The 21,049-nt window shown below is 37.7% G+C and overlaps 2 protein-coding genes across 2 annotated transcripts in view; both read left to right on the top strand.

The window, feature by feature from the left end:
* LOC149943175 (poly [ADP-ribose] polymerase 2-like) overlaps positions 1–21,049 on the top strand; it is a 70,664-nt gene that overhangs the window by 13,063 nt on the left and 36,552 nt on the right. The gene's annotated exons all lie outside the window — the stretch shown is intronic.
* LOC149943177 (uncharacterized) lies at positions 14,365–19,272 on the top strand. The gene is made up of 4 exons (XM_090178563.1): positions 14,365–14,778; positions 15,186–15,332; positions 15,914–17,014; positions 18,741–19,272. The coding sequence occupies exons 1-4, from the start codon at positions 14,553–14,555 to the stop codon at positions 18,890–18,892; spliced, it is 1,626 nt and encodes a 541-aa protein (XP_090034689.1). The 5' UTR covers positions 14,365–14,552; the 3' UTR covers positions 18,893–19,272.

The raw sequence follows: 21,049 nt of genomic DNA, 5'->3' as shown, positions 1-21,049 counted from the left end.
ACACTTAATTTTAATTAATTTTTACAGTATGTGAAAATAAAAATGACTCGCTGAGAAAGCTTTTAAAAACTAACATATTTCAATATCACAGTCATTTTATCAATTAAATCCAATATAACTTTTAGATTCATTTTTACAGTACGTGAAAATAAAATGTTTTTCGCGAAGAAAGCTATTGAGTGGTAACATTTCATTTCAATACCACAGTCATTTTATCAATTAAAACAAGTTTACTTTTAACATTTTTTACAGTACATGACAATAAAATGACTTGCTGAGAAAGCTTTTAAAAACAAACATATTTCAATATCACAGTCATTTTATCGATTAAATAATATTGCACTTTAATATATAATGCACTTTTCAATTATTTATGTCCGATCTAAAAATAATGAGAGCTTTAGAGGTTCATATCATTTCATTACCAACCAATAAGAAAATAAATTTAATTCTAGTTCATAATGTTATTACGTATTATGTTGTTAATTTGAGCATTTTTTTAGCTCTGGTTCTATTTTTTTCTTGCTCCTCCTGTTGATGTTGTTGATTTAAGTAATTCATTCGTACGATTGTTCTAATTTTAACATATGAATGGACGATGTCAGATGGATATTTACATGGAACATTGCGGATAATTTTTTCAACAACACTTTTCACTATTCCTTGTTCATTGGAGAGTCGGTTATTCGCCATTTCGATAGCATGAGCCTCGATGAAAATAGACTCATACTCTTTTACTTCATTTAAAAATGTTGTTGAAGGTTTCACGAGATTTTTCAAAGTTAATTGAGAGACCCACGATGGTACATTATAGTTATGCTCATTCGCAATTATACTGCTACATTTTAGATCTAAATCCGGATATTTGTCCAAATACTTTCTTGCTGCCCATCCTGCTAAATATTCGATTCCTCCTTCTTCAAATTCTGAAAATATCTTTGATGTTTGAGGTGAAATGGGTTTTGAAATTTTCTTTGGCGGAGATGCGTATGGATTTTTGGCTTCTGAACTATTTCCAATTGGTTCAATAACATTTTTCTCCCACTCAGAATTGATATCGTTTAAATCGTTTTCTTCAAATGCATTCTTAAAAATGTCTGCGGTGAAATATTCATCTGGTGCTTGGGAAATGGTATTTGAATTTGTTTGGACCACGCCAGGGTTTTTTCCCAAAATTATCATCCTAACCCTGTACAAAGCATTTAAGGGTGTAGGATGATCATCCAGACCTCCACGTGATCTCAACTGTGAAAAAAAATTTTCCAAACAGTCTTGGTTAAGTCGATGGGTTAATAAATATTTTATGTTATATTTGTTTCGTAAAGAATAATACAAGCTTTGCAATGATTGTATTGAAATTATTAAGCCTTTCTGAAACATTTGAAGACAATGCTGGGATTTTCCCACACACCTCATCGAAGTAACCATTTTCAACATTTTATCTAAGGCATTTGATTGTTTTTGGGCATAAATTCCAAAACCACATTTCAAATCTTTCTTATCAAATTTCTTATAACTATTAAAGATGTCGAACCAACTATCAACAATTTTAATAAATTTGGCAAGTTCTAAATAATGAGGGAGTTTTTTCTCTATACCTAATCTACTAATTGCTGTGGCTGTTGTCTGAGACAGTAGCTCCGCTGCAGTCCGAACATTTTGCCTCTCAGTTTTTACACATTCTACGTGCTGTTTGGTTAATTTTGGGCAAGATTGTAATTCATTAAAATCCAATTTCAGTAGAGCCTTTACTGGTTCTATACCAATTGTTGTGCCATTTGTCAATTTAAATCCGGTATCAATTAACCAATTCCGGATCAATTTGAGAAGGTGTGGTGCATCGGCAAAAAAATAAATTAATTCTTCAGGCTCAGCTGGGTTAAAAAACCAGGTCTTATGAACTGATATCCCAAGGGAATTCCATAAACTCATATTGCCTCCACCCATGTCGTTCACACAAGCTACAACTTTAAATCCGGCTTTGTGAAGCTCTGATACAATTTTAATTAATATTTCTTTCGTCATTTTTTGGTCGAATCCCAAGTATATGGGTTGCTTCCACGGTGAAAAGAGGCTTCGAGCCATAACCACTTGCAGTTGATTAAATCTTCCTAATATTTGATCGTGTTTAGTGTCGTATTCTAAAATGCTACGCACTTTCACTTCATCAAAGGTCAAAACTAAAAGTTTTTCTACCTCTGGCAAGCTTTTCGCCCTTCCTGACATTAGATTAATTATGTCACTGAGAATTCCGTGAGTTAGGTCTAATTTTGCTGCGTATCTTTTTAGTGTGGCTAAATGTGGTAAGGGAATTCCTCTTTTCTCTCTCATGTAAATGTAAGCTCTTTTGCTGAGATAACGGAGACTAAAAGCATTAGCTAAATCCTCATTTGACCACTGAACCTTCTTCTTTCCTGTTAACATCTTGATTTGGCTTTGCGAAAAAACATTTTGCAAAGTCGACTGCCTTTCATTGTACAGTTTTTGATATTTAAATTTTTCTTGCCCAAGTCTTTTAACATTTTTTTGTAACTTAGTGCTGGAAACTTTCTCTATGGCTATGTTTGTTGTCAAAATCTTATTTTTCTTCTTAGATTTTAAAAACTTTTTCTTTAAATTACTGTAGGAATTGGCGTATTTCTTGCAGCGATTGGTCATTTTCTCATGGGATTCTTTGTACTTCATTGCTATTTGTTTCCATATTTCAGCTTGCCCATTATTTTCCAATATTACATTGCTTGGTTTAGGACAATATTTTGAGTTTTGTTTATAAGAAAATCTAGTGTCTGAGATTGAATCGTTGGTGGTCAAGTTCTGAGTAGGTGAAAAACTATTATCTGAGATTGAATCGTTGGTGGTCAAGTTCTGAGTAGGTGAAAAACTATTATCTGAGATTGAATCGTTGGTGGTCAAGTTCTGAGTAGGTGAAAAACTATTATCTGAGATTGAATCGCTGGTGGTCAAGTTCTGAGTAGGTGAAAAACTATTATCTGAGATTGAATCGTTGGTGGTCAAGTTCTGAGTAGGTGAAAAACTATTATCTGAGATTGAATCGTTGGTGGTCAAGTTCTGAGTAGGTGAAAAACTAGTATCGCTGACATTTGATGCAAAACTTGAATTGGCACTTGAGTTGTTTGGAATTGATAGACTAGGGTCCGATGTATTTTCCAGATTTGATCCACTAAAATCAGTACTAGAATTGTTTGTATTTCGAAAATCTTTGGTATTGAATTTGCTAGCTTTTGTCATACTCCAAGTAGCCAGAGTTTCTTTATACTTAAAAACTTTAGGAATGTCATAAACAATAGTGCGTTTGAAAACAAGAGAATTTTCATTATTGTTTAACAGTATAGGAACTTTCGTAGTAAATACTTGAACTTCTTTAGTAGCACGTGGTGTAAGAACTTCTTTAGTAGCACGTGGTGTAAGAACTTCTTTCGGAGAACCCAGTTCAGGAACTTCTTTCGGAGAACCCAGTTCAGGAACTTCTTCCGGTGTAAACATTTGAGGAACTTCTTTCGGAGAACCCAGTTCAGGAACTTCTTCCGGTGTAAACATTTGAGGAACTTCTTCCGGTGTAAACATTTGAGGAACTTCTTCCGGTGTAAACATTTGAGGAACTTCTTCCGGAGTAAACATTTGAGGAACTTCTTTTGTAGTATGCGTTGTGAGAACTTCTTTTAGAATACAAGTTTCAAGAATTTTTTTTGGAGTATGCGTTTCATGAACTTTTGTACTATTTAAAATATTTATATTCTGGCTTTTTTCGTCTGGATTTATGAAATGCAGTTGAAGGCTCTTTCCTCTTTGCGTAGTGCCTTTAGGTGGATTACAAAAGGATTGATTTGGTTTTATTGCCAGTAAAGTTAAGCGCGAGTTTTTATTTTTCAAATTTGATTCTTGTATATTTTTTATGGGTAAATTTTGACTTGGTATTGAATTTTTCTTCAAGATATTCCGGGTTTTCACGTTCAGCAACTGTGATTTGAGCTTGTTTTCAAAATCGTCCTCGTTGAAATGCATTGAGCAAATTCTAGCATTTTTTACATTTTTAATGTTGCGAGAACATTTCAAGAGCCAAAGATTTTGTATGTTTTCATCTTTGGGGAAGCAATGATATGAAACACCATTGTTTTTAGTTTTGCCAATACCATTTGTACACCCATTCACTGAACAGTACATTCCAGGCATGATGACTTGCTATCACAGTAACCTTTAAAGTAATAAAAAATATATAATACTATGTATTGAACTTGATTTTGTAAAATATTACTATGAAGCTATGATAACTTAACAAAAAAAAAACATTTTTCTTCTCACTAATAAGACGCCTCAATAAATACTATATCAATCACTGATAATCAGTTATTGCGGTTTTGAAACTTTATATTTAGGCCTTCGCCACACACAGGGCGCAAAAGACTCTTTTTAACAGCTCTAGATATTTATTGAAGCGCCTATTGCATAAACATTTTATTATTAATAAGAAATACCATTTAAATTATAATACGAAAGAATATTAATGATACGTAATGTACTTACGACGATATTAAAAATCCCCTTTCTTTCATCGATGACAAGGCGGAATTTTTATGGCTCTTCTTCTCGCCATGATTCTGACTTCCCTATGAAACCGGCTGCCCCAAGGTTACTAGAGAAAACGCGACTCCTGTTGCGCCCACGTATGACGTCAAAATCGAGGCACAAAGTGTCTCTACCCCCCGACCTGGAAAACTGGCTTTCGGGCGATTTTTTGAAGCGGGAATGCTCCAACCTAATGGTGTATTTTTCTCTAGTAACCTTGGACTGGCACGAGCTGCCAGTCTTTTTAGTGTACCGCCTATTCCGTCGCAAGCGCTTTTGCCATGGCTAGTGGCAAAAAAAATTCAACTCTGCTTTAATATTAAAATCGTCTTCATGGTAGCAAAGGTTCATAAAGCTCTTGCAGTTCTTATACTGCGCATCCATCACTGAAATAATGAATCTGAATAATGAATGTGGGAGTTGAGGCTTCAAATAGCTGATTAGTTGTTGGATGAAATATTGTACGGCAACTACGTCATGCTTAAGGGAGTCACTAATAATAAAAAATGACATATTCCTTAGATTTTCTGAAGAATCTTTGTAGTACACGACAAAAGGGTGAACTGTTGCCTGTGAGTTGTCCCAGTGCTAACCCTGGGCAGCGTCTTGTACTATAAAAGAGTATAGTTTTCAGAGAAATCCATTAAGATGACGGCTTCTTCGAATGGAGGTAATTCTTCTTTTAAAGTGGATAAGTATTTCGACTGATGTTTAGCTGTATAGTGATGCTTGACCAGTTTTTCAAATTTTTCTCCAAGTTCGTTTAAGAATTCGTCCAAAGAACTTTCGTGAGTCACAAGTGTTGAACGGTCTGTCGAAACCCACTGTGTGTAAGATATGACGTCGTCAGGTTCTAAATCATCAGATACTTTTTCTAAAATGGATTTTGTAACAGAAGAAATTGCTACAATGTCCGTAACATCTAAATTTCGGCCAAATCATTATGTAGTCTTCCCATTCTTTACTCCCTCTCGCTGAGGCGGTATGGAAATTTTTAAAAATTCCGTTACGAGATAAATAATAATTTCTCTAAAATGAAATTTAAGGGAGGCTTTTCTTTCTCTCAGTCGATGCATAGCTTAAAATATGATTAAATTTCGAGTTTACGCTTTTTATAAATAAAACGATAAGGTCTACCCCTTAAGGAGCTACTGTAAAAGAGTTCAATGCAAATGTTGAAAAATCGAAAATTTCAAAAAAATAGTTTTGATAGAAATAAATGTTTCTCCAAAACCAAATTTAATGGAAATTGTTCTATCTATAAGGATATATTAAGTTTTAAGTTTCATTAAATTTCAAGGTGGAACTCCTGGTAAATATAACGTTGAGTGCAACCCCCACATCGAGCGTCTACATTGAAAACTTGAGCAGATACAGCAAAATAGATACCAAATTCGGAACCAGCAGACGTTTTTAGCTAGGATTGCAATTTTTCATATGTAAATAGTTATTTCCGGTTGCGATATTAAAGCAAAATTAAAAAAAGTCCGCAAAATTAAGCCTAAAAGCGGTAAATTTCAAAAATTCATAACTTTTCAAATTTTTGAAATTATGCCGCCAAACTCCAGTAGTCTTTATATTTTAGGTAGATAAACAACGAAAAAAAGTTTGGTAGAAATCCGCCACTATCGAGCAACAACGTTGGTCGATTTCGTATGGAATGACCCTATAGATTCTTTTACGGAGAATATTCGTGGGGGAATCCATAGCTTGACTACATGGGGAGGGGTCCCGTTATGGGGGAAAAATTCAATAGTGGAGGCAGAGGTAGTACGGCGGTGGCGGCCGCCACATTGGAGATTGTAAAGGGGGGGGGGGGTCGATACGCCCGTAAAAGAGTGTTACAGTGTATGTATACACTTTGAATGTCTAAGGAAAATTTTTACGGCCGTGATGAAGCTCGTAGAAACGGGCGTGTCTTCAAGCGGGAAAACTCACGAGAAAAACTCGGTCTCGCGCCTCGCTACCCTAATTCGACGAAAACTCGTCATTAAGCCTAGTCATGGTTATTGTATTATTAGCTTACCTGATTATCTCTTTTATAACCATACAAATACCTGAAATTAGGTATCACAACACTTCTTTCGCGAAGAACATTATAATTATATGAAATCGACAAATTAAAAGACCACTGTGTGTACAATAAAAAGTTTTATTTAAAAACTCGACGACTAGTTTCATTCCCGTTCGGGAGCTGAAAATTTTATTTAAAAACTCGACGACTAGTTTCATTCCCGTTCGGGAGCTGAAAGTTTTATTTAAAAACTCGACGACTAGTTTCATTCCAGTTCGGGAGCTGAGGAAGCTCCCGAACGGGAATGAAACTAGTCGTCGAGTTTTTAAATAAAATTTTTTATTGTACACACAGTGGTCTTTTAATTTGTCGATTTCATATTATAAATGTACAAGCGCCAATAATTTTTAATTTTTAATAATAATCCCCTTAACATTATAATTATTTCAAAATATTAAGTACGATACAAATTGAGTTTTTTAAATCCATTGTTTTATGAGCCTTTTTTGCGCGGGAAGATCGCCTATTTGTTACCATGACGACGCATTCTTTTCGCGTCAAACTTCGAGCCAATGAATTTGAAATGTCAGGCCAAAACTATTCGCTCGCTATGGGACGAAAAGAGGACACCTTTTACCCCAAACTACCAACTTCTTCCATACAATAACAGCCAAACTCTATTTTGAAGTTGCTCGCTATTTCCTAAAAAAATTACTCCAAAACTAGCGAATAGTTTTCGCTTAGGCCCTGTGTTACGTCTTACACTTGACGTAGTTAAGCCCCGCCTTTTTCTCGACGCGCTTTCGTATCACCATCCCAATGGAGCGGAGCCTTAGACATTCCAAGTGTATACCTCTATAGTTTCCTGGTATTACATAAAATAATTAATTTGAATGTTGAATACCGACTTTTTCTAGCATTCTCATACTTTTGTGAAAGATTTAAAATTGTTGTAACGTAAAGTACGCTGTCTCCTGGCGTTAGATCGGTTTTCTTTTACATTTGCTGTTCTAGAAATTCGCCACTAATATAATCATAAGTTTCATAACAAAAAGTATGACACTTTCTATTGTGTTAATACTAATTTTCTGACTGACATTTCTTTCTCGCTGACCCAGCTCCGACCGAACTGAGTAGCGTCCTTGGTAAAGTATATTTCATTACTTTGGACTTGAGGGCTCTCTGCTGAACTAAACCCTAATAGCACACTAACTCTGAAAATCAGAACGGTGATATTTATTGTCATACTTATTGTTATGTTACTATGATATAAACTATAGGAGATTTCGCAGTACAGGCCTCAATTTAAAACATTCCCCGAGTCAGATGAGGATTTCTACTTTTCTTAAGAATCTGAAAACCTACGGAAGCGAAGTTACGAATCTTTTTGGCCTTCTTCTTGACCGGCCTTAATAAGGCAATCAGTGTTACCTAAATGTCACTTTTTTAGAATAAAGTCCATGTCAGTGGCATAAAGTGGCAAATATGGCAAAATGTGACAAATAGTGACAAATAATCAGTAAACGCATTTAAATGATGTAAATAATATATTTCAGATATGTAGCACCACTTACATGTGAGATAATGTTTCAGTTTTTCACAAAAGAACCATTAAAAACACCTTAAAGATATATAGCAGACGAATTCAAACTTAGGAAAAATTGTTGAAAAATAGCCAAAGAAATAACTAGATTGGGCAATAATTGAGTTTCTAGCCCAAAACCTGGCAACTAATCCAGTATATTTGTCTAAAATAGCACAAATATATTTTTTCTTTGGTACGTTTTTTATGTTTATTAAAATTTATTATTTGCCACTATTTGGCATATTAGCCAGTAAAAGTATTATTCGCCATGTCGGTATTTACCACTTTTTGCCACATTATTTGACACCTGACATTTACCACTTCGGAACACTGAAGGAAATGGCCGCAGTTTTTCGACCAGTTTGCAAACTGTTTTAAAATACCAAATTATTTTTAGCCACCTTTACGAATATTCGCCAACTTTCACAAAAACTCTATTCGGTACCACCAGTCAAATACTCGATTGGATACTCGATCGAAATATTTGGTATCATCGATTGCTTCACACAGCCCAAGCCTCATGGGCGTATTAACCCTTAGGCAGAGTAGGCCTAAATGAATATGTCATACCTAATAAAAGTCATTAGGTATGAGTCAAATATAAATTTTAAAAAAATGGTCAGTGTTGCCAAATGAAAGTCGTATACACGAGCCCCTGAACCAAGGATCCTTGCATCAAGATAAATATTACGTATGTAATAAATAATGCGCAAAGTGTTACAAAGTTTTTTTAACGCACCACTGTTTTGTAGTTTTTCTATTACGCTCCTGTAACTTCCACTTTCGTCTAACTCAAAATTAAATATCAAAATGACTGGGCTTAATATGATTCCTAGCGTTGCCATTTTGACTTGACATAAACCGTAAAACTACAGGCAGGCAGACTACTACAAAGCTTAGCAGACACGTGACGAAATATCCCTTTCTAATAGCGATTTCCACTGGGCAACTCTCAGAGCACCGTAAAATCGACTTTTACGTTACTGCTTGTGTCGAGATTTCCGAAGAACGCGCTCGAGCGGGTTTCCCAGTGAAGTTCGACCTCGTTTTAAGGGCGATTTCCGAGCGAGCATTTTCTCAGTGAAATACACGAATATATCTTTGCATGTTGCGTTCCGCCATTTTGAAAACCCCTAAACTTGCTCGAGATTTATTGCACCGTCAAATTTCTCGGATCAACTTTTTCGCTCTCGGAGCGCTCGATGCGAGAGCATATTCGCCAGTGGAAGACGCGGATCTGGTCACGAGCTGCTCGCGATTTCCCAGTGGAGGACAAAATCTCATCACGAGCACTCGAAAAGCGCTCGAAATCGCCCAGTGGAAATCGCTATTAATATCGTAATTTGTGACGTGCTTTACCACCAGGGCTAAAACCATAGTCGAAAACCCATCAGCAATTGACTCTGTCCAGGGGAACTCGCGTAACTTCACTATTGGCGTTAGCGAGAGACATACTAAATTTAGGAGTAAGTGTCTAGGGGTATGCTTACTAGTTAGAGGTAAAGAGAATAGATTGAAGTTTGCAAGATAGATTTAATTTTAAAATAAACATTGATAAAGTTAAACACAAAAAGGAAGATTTACCGGATATACGGTTGACCCATAAAAACAAATTAAACAAAAACAAAACATTTCATAATTCAAACACCAACTAGGGTGTTTCTGGGAATTCCCTTAAAATGAAGCCCATAGGGCCCTACTAATAAAACGATACTTAAAGGGGCTGGAAAGTGGGGTTTTGAAATCGTCTAGTGACGTAGTATCTCCAAAAAAATCCGGACCCTGCTTTATTTTCTTTTTTCCCCGCTTGAGGAATTTGGCTCTGACGGAGATGTTTTGAAAATAGTGAGGAGCGACCCGAGAGAGACAAGTGACAGGTATTCATACGCGATCTAAGATATTCGGGCCTTCGTGGACGTGGTTTTGGTTCTAGTATTTTAATATTTATTTAATTATAATGATGATACGAAAATATCTCTTGTTGGTGAATTAGATAAGTGAGAAAAGGCAAAAGAACTGTGGTTAGTACTAAGGTTTATCAAAATGCTCCAGTGAAACCAAGGCCCTGAGAAATTAGCTTCGATTCATCTAGCGTTTTGTTACAAAATTCGATGAAACTCGCAAATAATAATTTAAAAAATTACGAACACACTACTACCAAAATACCTTATTGCTCAAATGAACATTTGTTGTTCACTAAACTAAATCTTAATAAAGGTTAATGGAGTTTTAAAACTTCCTACGAGCTCAGCTAACACTAACCAAAACCACGCTGGATTTCGTCATACAAAAATTCCAACACAGCGGTGCCTGTTTACGTCTTCGCGAACTTGAGAAAAAGTAGTTCTACGCGCCAATTTTCGTTAATGACGTCACAGATGACGTTTTTCAAAACCCCAGTTTCCAGCCCCTTTAAGATTTTGAGTGTGGTGTCCAACGCCTGGCTTCTCCTAAGAGGGTGGCACGAGCGGGGTGCGCGCACAATTTAGATGTATTCTGGACCTTCTATATTTCGATCACTTATGCCGTCGCGTATAACGCGAATCATCGGTTTCGTGTCGATCACTTATACCGTCGCGTATAACGCGAATCATCGGTACCGAATAGATGATTGACTAAACAAATTTGAATTACTCACACCATCATAGGTGAAGTCACTCACGAGGCTGTTTTGGTCTCTCTAGACAAGGATAATAGCTAAAGGATACGAAATGGCGAAGCGAGCTCGTACCTCTCTCGTGAAAGGAGTCTCCCCCGACGGGTGGATGGGGTGGGTGGAAAAAGTGGGGATCGCATCCTGGTAAAACGCTAGCTGTCCTTGCTGTTTCCATCTAGAGGCAAAAATCTGCGACTCCTGGCGACAATAAACGGTGATTCGATCTAGGCTTAGGTCAAGTGGCGGGATAGCTTTAAAACTTTTAACTTCAAGGGCGATTTGATTTGAGCTTTGATTTAAATAGTTATTTTGTAAAATGGGAAAATACTGTGTGTTTAGTAAGTGTAAAATTTTTGCTGCGCCTTAGTAGGTTTTTCAAAGCTTTTAACTTAAAATAATTCTGATCCATATTTAGCTATTATACTTAATATATCATTATTAATAAAAGAAAAGCGTGGTCCAAAGCCGTTGGCGGCAAAACTAAGGATATTTTCAAATATCCTTAGTAGAGAGGGCGCTACAAAGTGGTCTTACCAGGATCATACACATTTCCCCCTTTTTTAGTACCCCCTTTTTTCCCAACTTGTGGGAGAAAAACTGTTACGGAAGGGGAGCGAAAATCGCGGGTTATTTCGTATCCTTTAGCTATTATCCTTGCTCTAGAGTTGGACCTTTTCTCAACTTCGTTAAGATTTCAATTCTGCCTTCCAAAAACGCGGACACCGAGTTTTTACTCGAGGGTCACGTGACCTCTTCATCCGGGTCGGTTTGTGTTCGCCAATCAGTTTCTTTAGTTTTTTTTATTGGAATATCTTATTGGCAGAAACTTAGAATACCAGGGGACACCAAACTTGGTGACCCCCCCCGGGTCAAAGGTCGGAAACGCGCGCATGCAAGTTATAAAACTTTCGCACTTAGCAAAGCGCAACACACATGGTAAATTTACTATAAAAACAAGTTTAATTGGACAAATGTTCTTAAGATTGTAAGGTAGGTTAAAAATACGAACTTTCAAAGAAAACGAACACACATGTGTTCTTAGAATTATACTGGATTTCTTGCAAACTTCAATAGAGTAATGTCAGTGCTACGTCACACGACGTCACCCATGCTTTTTCCTATTCATAAAAAATTCGCGCCCACAATGGCGGCCATGGCCAAAGCTACAAAGTGCTACTACTCTATAGTTATTTTCATTGTAAATAAGTAAATAGGAAACGAAGGTAAGAAACAGGGACGGATTCTCTCAAGAGTGGAGACACGTGCGGGACAATGCCAAAAGCGAGAACGGGGAGTAAAGGACCATGGGCATTAGCCATCTAAACCAATTTAAAGGGGACCCTGCCAACACGCCTTGAGGCGAGCGAGCAGAGCGCTGATTGTAAACCTGTCAACCGTCATGGGGGCGACCAGCGTCCACACATGACGATTGATGGTTTGTAAAAAAATAGGAAACAAATGTTTCGGAAGAACTACTGCATTTCTATGCTAGAAATAATATAACTGGGGAATATATACTTAGTTAAACTCATTGATTGTGAATATATAAAACTTAAATATTTGGCATTACGAATATATAAAACTTAAATATTTGGCATTACGAATATATAAAACTTAAATATTTGGCATTACATCTTGAAAATATAAATTTACTTTTAGCACGCCTTTTGTTTATAAATATAATATACACTCTTTTTTTGGGAAATTTGCTGGGCGCGTTCATGTTGAGTTTACCCCCTTAACCCCCATTCTCCATATCCTGGGACCAAAGACCCGAGCCTAGACCGAGGGGCTAACCACTCTTAGAAAATCTGTACACCGGATTACACTTAGATTACCACTGCCAAAGGCAGGGACTTCAAAGATTACGCGTAATCCCAATAGTACAGTCAAAGGTACGGCTATGTACACCGATTACGCGGAGTGATCAGCCCCTCGGCCTAGACCCCCCACCGGTGGTTCCAGTTAATGGCCGACTAGCGGGCGGCCAAAAAGAGAGGTCGAAAAGACCACGAAAAAGAGTGTATAGCATAAATTTATCATATAAATCAATCATTAAATTAAAATTTAAAACGAATTTTTTTGAGCGCATGGTAACAAGAAACGAGATACTCATGAAAATGTGAAGAGGCTTCTGCGGGAGGGTGGGGGGGGGGGGCGACAGCTATTCTTGAGGATTTTTTTGCCCCTCAAACAAAGCGACGCGCGCGTTCGGCGAAGAGCTACACTCTCCCCTATTTTCTCTTGCTAACATCTAAGAATATGAATGACCAGCATCCTGGAATGGAAAACTGTATTCCCCCAATACGGGCTCCCCGTCGCACCTACGCTCACGTAGCTCGAGCTAAAATTTTGACCTAAGCGGCAGCCTGTAGCGCTATCTTACGGCAGGCAGTGTTACTAGATTAACATATATGCATGACTGCATGTTCATATAATTTCGTCTGCTAGACGTTCGAAATAAGAAGTAGTAACGGGTTTTTCTTTGGTTTAGTAGTGGAAACTGATTTTAATTAGTGCAAGAAGCTTAATGTTTGGTTTTAGTCATAGAGATAGAAAAGAAATAGAGGGAAGATTACCGCGTTAAGGCACCGGGAAAATTTATCCCCCCCCCCCCATTGCATGTATGAAAGCGGAGATGGGCAGAATTTGCAACGTCATCTATCCTTCCTTTGTTTACATCAAATGACAGTTGATTTTCCAAAAGGCATAATGTATTTCATTTCACCACGCGTCGATGGCGCTGCGTAATCTTAAATTGAACACTTTTCCTTGTTTCATTGTAAAAACTATAAAAACACGTGGCGTACCAACAACTAGCAGACGAAAATATTTTCTTAAGTTCAAACTAGATGTTTAACGTTGCCAAGCCTATCTGCCCAGTCTACCCCATAATTTCCTCTCCATAATTTCCATCCTCCTAGCTAACATCGAGTAACTATTACGAGACGTTAAGGAAATATAGCGCCACCTGCTTTATTACCCTTCAACTAAATGTGTGAGGAAATAGTCGACGACTTTTGAATTTACATGCAGTGTTTCTTTCAGAACATTTTCTCCGGGGGGGTTTCCCAGACATTCGGGGGTGCCGGTGTCCAGTGGCGAGCGTAGCGCTCCCTGTACGCCTGGCAGTGGCGTCGGAAAAAGGGGAAGCTCCGGAGAGATGCCTGAATGAAACACTGTTTACATGTTAAACTGAAACTTTCAATGATTGCGCGCAGAGAATGTTGAAGGAGATTTCACACATTCAATTTAAAAGATGGTCGCTAGACGTCGATACTGATGGTTTTCGAGAAAATAGCTAAAACATTTAACCCCTCCCAGCAAAAAAACAATATTTTGACAGACCGCGTACTTTTTCGCGACGAGTTTTATCAAGATATTTTGTAGGACTGGTAAACAAACAACAAAAAGGATAAGCGTGGTAGGTCTACTTGTGGCGCGTTATCTACCATTTCATTAGTCATTGGGAGCGCGGGGAAAGCTAAAGTCTTCTCATCCCCCAGCCGAGAAGCCTTTGACCCCGAGAAAGAATCCTGAAGGCATAGAAAAGATTGACATTGGCCAATAGAATCATTTCTTTATCGAAAGCAATTTTACCCTGACTTTCGAGTTAGCGTGTTGTCGATCTCTTTAGTCACGATTGTTGTTCGCGAAAGGGTCTACTATACTACGTTCTATAGGTTGTCTCGATTTGCGTATCGTTTTTCGCGATGAAGAACTTTTGTTCCCTAATGGATTACATTTGGAGTGACCCGGGCCCCGACCGTGGTTGGAGTTGGGGCATTCTCTTCGCCACGTTCTTGATTAGGTTTTGTTCGCACGCCACGCAGTCGTTTTCCACGATCATGTTCCCGACCATCGTGGCTTCTTACGATGTCGGACGCGAAATCGCGGCGTGGCCGTTCACTCTAAGGCTCACATTAAGGAGTTTCTCTGGTAAGCCTGATTTTCTTCGCCTTTGTGAAGCGCAATGGATGCCAAAACTTTCCGTTCTTAACCTCTCTACAACGCAATCTAATCCTGGAGATCAAGCTCAACAATGACACGTGCAAAGAGAATGCGCAAATCGTGTCTAATTATCACTCAAACGCTGAAGTGTTTGTTCTCGTTAACTGACTTCAATGAAATTTGTCGTATCGTAAAGGGGTCCAAATTTAAAATTTCCTTCTGTCCTCCGAGGTAACACGCGAGTGTATGGGACTCTACGTCCCCTAGGAAAATGAGCCTTAAAGCAAATAAAAGATGAAATAATGAAGGAAATGATGGTTCCTCTCGTTTTATTGAGCGCAAACTTTCTTCACAATTTCCAAATTCTTAAGATCTATTTATATTTGCTATGACAGGTATCTTCGCAGCGTGGTTGCTGAAGAAACATTCTGTTCGAAAAATCAGTCATGTCTACAACTTCATTCAGGTGCTGGGATACCTGGTGTGTTATGTGGGTACTTATAACATCTACTGGCTTCATTTGGGCAACGGCGTTCTAAACGGTAAGTTTCAAAAAGATAAGTGCCTAAACTCTAACCTAGTTCATGCATTATTTCCTTATTACCATCACTGACGTCTTAGTTAAAGGATTAATAACGTAAAAAATACGGGAATTAAGTAGTCCGTATCAATCCGGCAAGTTGATAATACTTGGAAAGTAAAATAAGTGAAAAATTCGGAAAACTAACTTCTCGAGTACATTTAAAATCCAATAATATACGTTTTCGCTTAAATCGCTATTTTGGTTGTTGATTATTCAGATTTTTTTCAATCTGATTTTTATTGATTTTAATTTATTTTTTAAGGTTTTATGCCTGTTAGTCTAGACAAATTGATAAAAAAGTTTACTGCAGCGATAACGTAAACTTTAGTTCATATTAATCTTTATTAAATTGAATTATTAATTAATAATAAAATTTATTTGCATTTCCTCTGAATTGAAATTTCTAAAGAACCTACTTTCGTACATTTTCATATATAAATTGAAGTATATTACGCGATTTAAATCAATGATTAAAAAAATCACTATTTAAATCGCGATTTAAATCAAATTGATTTAAACTAGACAACCCTGCTATTGTAGGAATTGGTGTTGGACTTATGGACGCTTGCACGATTGTCACTCTCAACCAGTATTTCGTAAATCGCAGAGTGATGGCCAATGGTGTCATGTACACGTCGACGACTTTGAGCGCTATGGTCCAGCCTCCCTTAACCATGCTGCTTTTGCATCAATTTGAAATCCGTGGAACGTTCCTCTTCTACTCAGCATGGGCCGCGCAGTGTTTCATCGGAGGCTTCTTGATGAGACCCAGGAACGAAAAACATTTCCCGAGTCTGCGCCACGAAAAAGACGAGGAACCCGACGAAATGGACAACGGCAGAGTCAATCGTTGTTTTGACAACAGTAACTTCGCCAGCAATTCTCATAACTCTATCGATGACAACAACCCGGGAGAAGATACCACAGCCGCTGTTGTAAATTGTCATTTCGAAAGTGAAGCGTCCAACGGCGTAAAAAGTAGCAACGGGCACCGTGTTCGCTACTCTTCGGCTTTGAAATTAAACGGGGTGGAGGAATTCAGTTCTTTCGAGGACATCGCGTTAGAACCGGACGAGGACAAGGGACATGGTGAGGGAAACCAAAATGGCGCTGTTCATCGGGAAAGAAAAAAGGTTAACGGTGGAGTCGTGCCTGAACCGCGAAACCTGGCACGCGAGATACTAGAAGTGATTTCCAACCCTGTGGCGGTCATTATTTTGGTAGTGAGCACGCTACTGCTTCCTCTCAGTCAAGTGTACGCCTTGATTATTATGGACCACGCCGAGCTGGAAGGCATGAGTGAAGAACGGGCGGTGTGGGTGGTTCCCGTTCTGTATATCAGCGAACTTATTGTCAGAGTTCCCATGTCATGGATTATAGAAAAGGATTATATCCAGAAACGTCATTGGTACACCATCATCATGGTGATTCTTTGCGTCGGGTTCTTCACCATCGCTTTCACTCACGATGACTACGTTCTGTTCTTCTCATCCGCGCTGGTCGGAGTTTACACGTGCTTCATGCACTGCTTGAGAGTGGTCATTACGGTCGATTACATGGGAATTGAAACTCTCGCCCTGATGCACGGATTGGTTTCGTTCCTCAACGGTTGCACCTATTTGTTGGTTCCGAAAATACTCGGTAAGATCTTAAATTCATTCTAACATCGAAATTTCATCTAATTTTTAATTATCACCAGAAAATTCGCGACGGAAACGAGTATAGGTGGCGTAACCGCGCTAGCTTCTCCGAGGTAGCGCATGCGATCTAGCGTCAGCTACAGACAAATTAAATAGTCCTAGGAACGTTTTTTCTAATATAACCAAACGATGCATAAATTAAATTAAAATGCTAGTATCATTATTTATAGTCAAATTTACGAATAACGATGAGGAAAAACTAATAGCATCTACTTTATCCACTACCTGTCTAGGTTTCCATTTAAAGGCCCACTAAATCATTTGAAAAATTCGCCCAGAATTTCGTTTCTTTTTATTTACTATAGGGGGACTTACAGGACTAATCTTACCAAATTCTTCGCCTACCCCTTCCGTACTTTGTGAAAACAAATACGACCAATCAAATTTTGGAGTTTTTCATTCCGTATTTCCGAAATTCAAACGATTATCTTTAATTCCTGCTTATCAAACTGTCTATTAACATTTGTGTTTTATACATTTAAATAAATAAAAATAATAATCAGCTAGGCTAATACCGAAGGCCCAAGTTTAAACTTATTTTTAAATAGCTAAGCGCGTTAAAAATGTTACTCTACATTTTCAAATATCCAGACTACTAAGCCTCCAAGAACTTGCTATATAGTGGTATTGTCTGGCGCTACAAAGGAATTTTAAAAATTGGTTGAGTGATACCATGAATATTGAACTACATTAGGTAGTCTGGCCTCGGTCGCTAGGATGGGAGGGGCTGAGTTATTATGACGTTGGTCACGCGCCTCCGTCCTGAAATTGTATTGAAGGACAGGGTTTTGAAACTTAAGACTACATATATATTCATGGTGATACCGATATTTTCCGACTTGAATAGGCGCTTGCTTTAATAACGCCCTAGAAAGCCTGGACGTACAAACTACTGTTTACATGATTCTTGTAAAACTGCAAAAACCTCCCCGATGCAGAACGTTGATTGAAATAACTCGAGTTATGCCTAACTGATAAGTTTTGCATAGAGGAGGGAAAATTGTCTTAGGCCCCAGAAAGTTCTTATTGGCATCGAGGCCTGCTATCGCGCCGTTTTTGCATTTAAAAAAAATTAAAATTAGGGGAAAATGTGACTTGAGTATGTATTGTAGCTGGCTTCATTGGTTAGCCCATTGAGTTGGGAATATTAATCTAGAGATCCAATCAAATCGGCTCCCCGCGAAACAAGTTTTTGAAAATTACGAATGTGCCGTCTCCTCTAAAATGACGGGAAAACGTTATCAATTATGACCAGTGGCGCCATCCATTATTTGGAAAAAATATATATATTTGCCGGAAAACGCGTCTTATTTGAACGAACCATTGAGAGATAGACGGCGCCACGGGTAGAATGATAAAGTTTTCTCGTCATTTGGGAGCAGACGGCAGTAATCTTATTTTTTAAAAACTTGTTTCGCGAAATACTGAAATCCGACGTTTTGATTGGACCTCCAGATTAATATTCCCAACTCAATGGGCTACCCCCACGAATCTGGTAACCCACAAACCGCAAATATTTCATTCAGCGATGCCCTTTTTACCACGTAGGTGGGGAGGAAGAAAGGGTCTTTTATTGAAGTACTATATTTAGCTATTCTTTTGGTTACGGGAATTATTCATTTAAGGGAATTTAATGGAAACTCTGCCGTGTGTACTTTCATTTGCAGGTGCCCTCTTCTCGGTGAACAATAACTACAAACTGATGTTTCTCTTCCTGGGAACGACCAATTTACTGGCCATTGTACTGTGGCAATTTGTCGACGTGATTGCCAAAAGGAAATCCAGGACCGAAATACCTTGTTTCAAAAGGGAAAAGTGAATTTCAAGTTATCGATATTTAATGAATCTCAAATCTTAGAAAGCACGAGACCACGGGATAGTTGGGGAACGTCCAGCACGAATATATAATCTATCAAACTCTTAATTTTTACATTACACGAATTTTATTGTTTATTGGCAAACATTTTAATAAGTTAGGATACGCGAATTATAAAAGAATTTTGGAGTATAATAATCATTGTACTTAATTTTTCATTTTGGGGGTACAATATCAGTCTTACTGTACAATTAGCATTTCATTTCAATGCGTTTCTGAAGGGTTACATTAAGTGCTATGATGTAAATTTTTAATAAGATCCGATCATAGCGACTTAAGTATTTTATTCAAATAGAAAATTATATTTTAGCCATATGGAAATTTTGTAATTTTTAAATTTGTAAATACATTATTATTTTAAATGTATTCGGTGTGTAATTTTATTTCAAAATATCGTAAATAACGACATAATGACACTCGTAACCTAGTCAATGTATTATTTCCTTACTACCACCTTTCGTCACCACTGACATTTTAATTAACAAATTCATAGCATGGTGTTGGACTTGTGGACGTTTGCTCGATTGTCACTCTTAAGGCCTTTTCACACGAGTCAACCTTTTGATACAACTAGATGAGCAAACTTGAGTTTAGTCAACTAGTTGTTTCGTGTGAATAAAAGTTCGATGAGTTGATCCACCAAAAACATACGCGAGAAAAAAAGTTTCGTAGATCGTCAAATGATGGGCAGTGGTTTCGCGTACGTACAGGCCCGTATATGGGGGGGGGGGGGAGGGGCAAGGGAAGCTCAGCGCCCCTAAAATGAGTATACTTCAGCATCCCAAACCCGACTGACCTAAAATAAATGGATTGCTCAACTACCAACTATTATCATATAACATCGGTTATCTGTATTTTAATAATTTCAGGAGTGGGAGTTCAAAATAACGATTTTTAGTATCATGGCATTGCCCCCCCCCCCCCTCAAATATGAGCGCCAGCCGAGTTTTGGCAGCTGGTTACGGGCCTGCGTACGTGTCGAACTCGGAACAAAACTAATTCGCCATTATTTGGTCAAAGCTTTAATTTCGACAGCTTTCGAAATTTCTTTAAGCCTCAGCCTGACATGAGTGGATGAAGCGAGCGGGATGCAGTTACTAGTGCTTACAAGGGCCAACTGAGTACAAGGTTGTTCAGCTCGTAAATTTCAGATATCTGAAGTTAAAATCGATAAGTCAGATCATGTTTACCTGTTACATGTTCCCACCCAGAAATCTGATCTCAAGTTGAATCTGATTCGTTATCCCAAGTAACCGATCTGCCATATTTTATTTTACCAGATTCAGTTACCAAATCTAAATAAACAGTTATGAAATTTAATTTGATGGATATGTAAAATTGACACCCTTGAGACATCTGAAATCCGCTCGCCTTCTGTGTGTTGATTTACGATAAATTCAGATTTGTTTCGGGTTTAAACTATTTGGTTTGCATAATGAGCCGTGTAAACTGAACCGGTAATATCTTCATCTAAATTGAAGGTAATTTGATATCTGATCTTCTCGTAATTAATTTATCGGTTCAGATATAGCATCTGTTATCGATTTTCTTTTCTACTTAGCAATATAATCGTATGGCACTTGGTCATTACACGATTTAAGAAAGTGAACGTTAAGCTTGTAAGTCATACAGTCACGAGCAGGCTGGCCTATATTGATATTTTTGAAGTACCGTTAAAGAGAGTAAAGTAAAAAAACTACCAAGGGGCTGTTCACAAATTACGTAACGTGGTAGGGGGGGGGGTGCAAGCGTTACGAATTGTTACGTGGGGGAAGGGAGGGTTCACTAAAATTTTACGTAACACATCTTATTTTTAATATCGTAGAATAAAATTTTCATCATTTTCAGAAACAGTCAGAATTATTACAAACATTTGTATTTTCATTGGTTTACTCACGTTGAAAAGAATTTCATACCCATGGATATAAAGTGTTGCATAAAAATACAGTTGTAATTTCAAATGTAAATTACAAACAATAAAATTTAGTACCTGCTCTTATTGTACTTTTTTACCAGCATATTAGTTGTTACGTACTATAATAATTTAAGGGGGGGGGGGTCGATATTTGTTACGTTATTTAAGAAGAGGGGTCTTTCCAT

This window comes from Leiobunum rupestre, chromosome 6 (genome assembly GCF_980474605.1).
Source record: "Leiobunum rupestre chromosome 6, qqLeiRupe1.1.hap1, whole genome shotgun sequence".
NCBI classification, from domain to species: Eukaryota; Metazoa; Arthropoda; class Arachnida; order Opiliones; family Sclerosomatidae; genus Leiobunum; species Leiobunum rupestre.
Note: the sequence above shows the minus strand (reverse complement) of the source record. Positions and strands in the feature narration are given on the sequence as shown.

Excerpts from the sequence above, each read along its gene's own strand:
- LOC149943177 (XM_090178563.1), top strand. The coding sequence starts at position 14,553 with ATGAAGAACTTTTGTTCCCTAATGGATTACATTTGGAGTGACCCGGGC. Across the intron at positions 14,779-15,185 it reads CACATTAAGGAGTTTCTCTG|GTATCTTCGCAGCGTGGTTG; the intron begins GTAAGCCTGATT and ends TTGCTATGACAG. Across the intron at positions 17,015-18,740 it reads GTTGGTTCCGAAAATACTCG|GTGCCCTCTTCTCGGTGAAC; the intron begins GTAAGATCTTAA and ends TTTCATTTGCAG.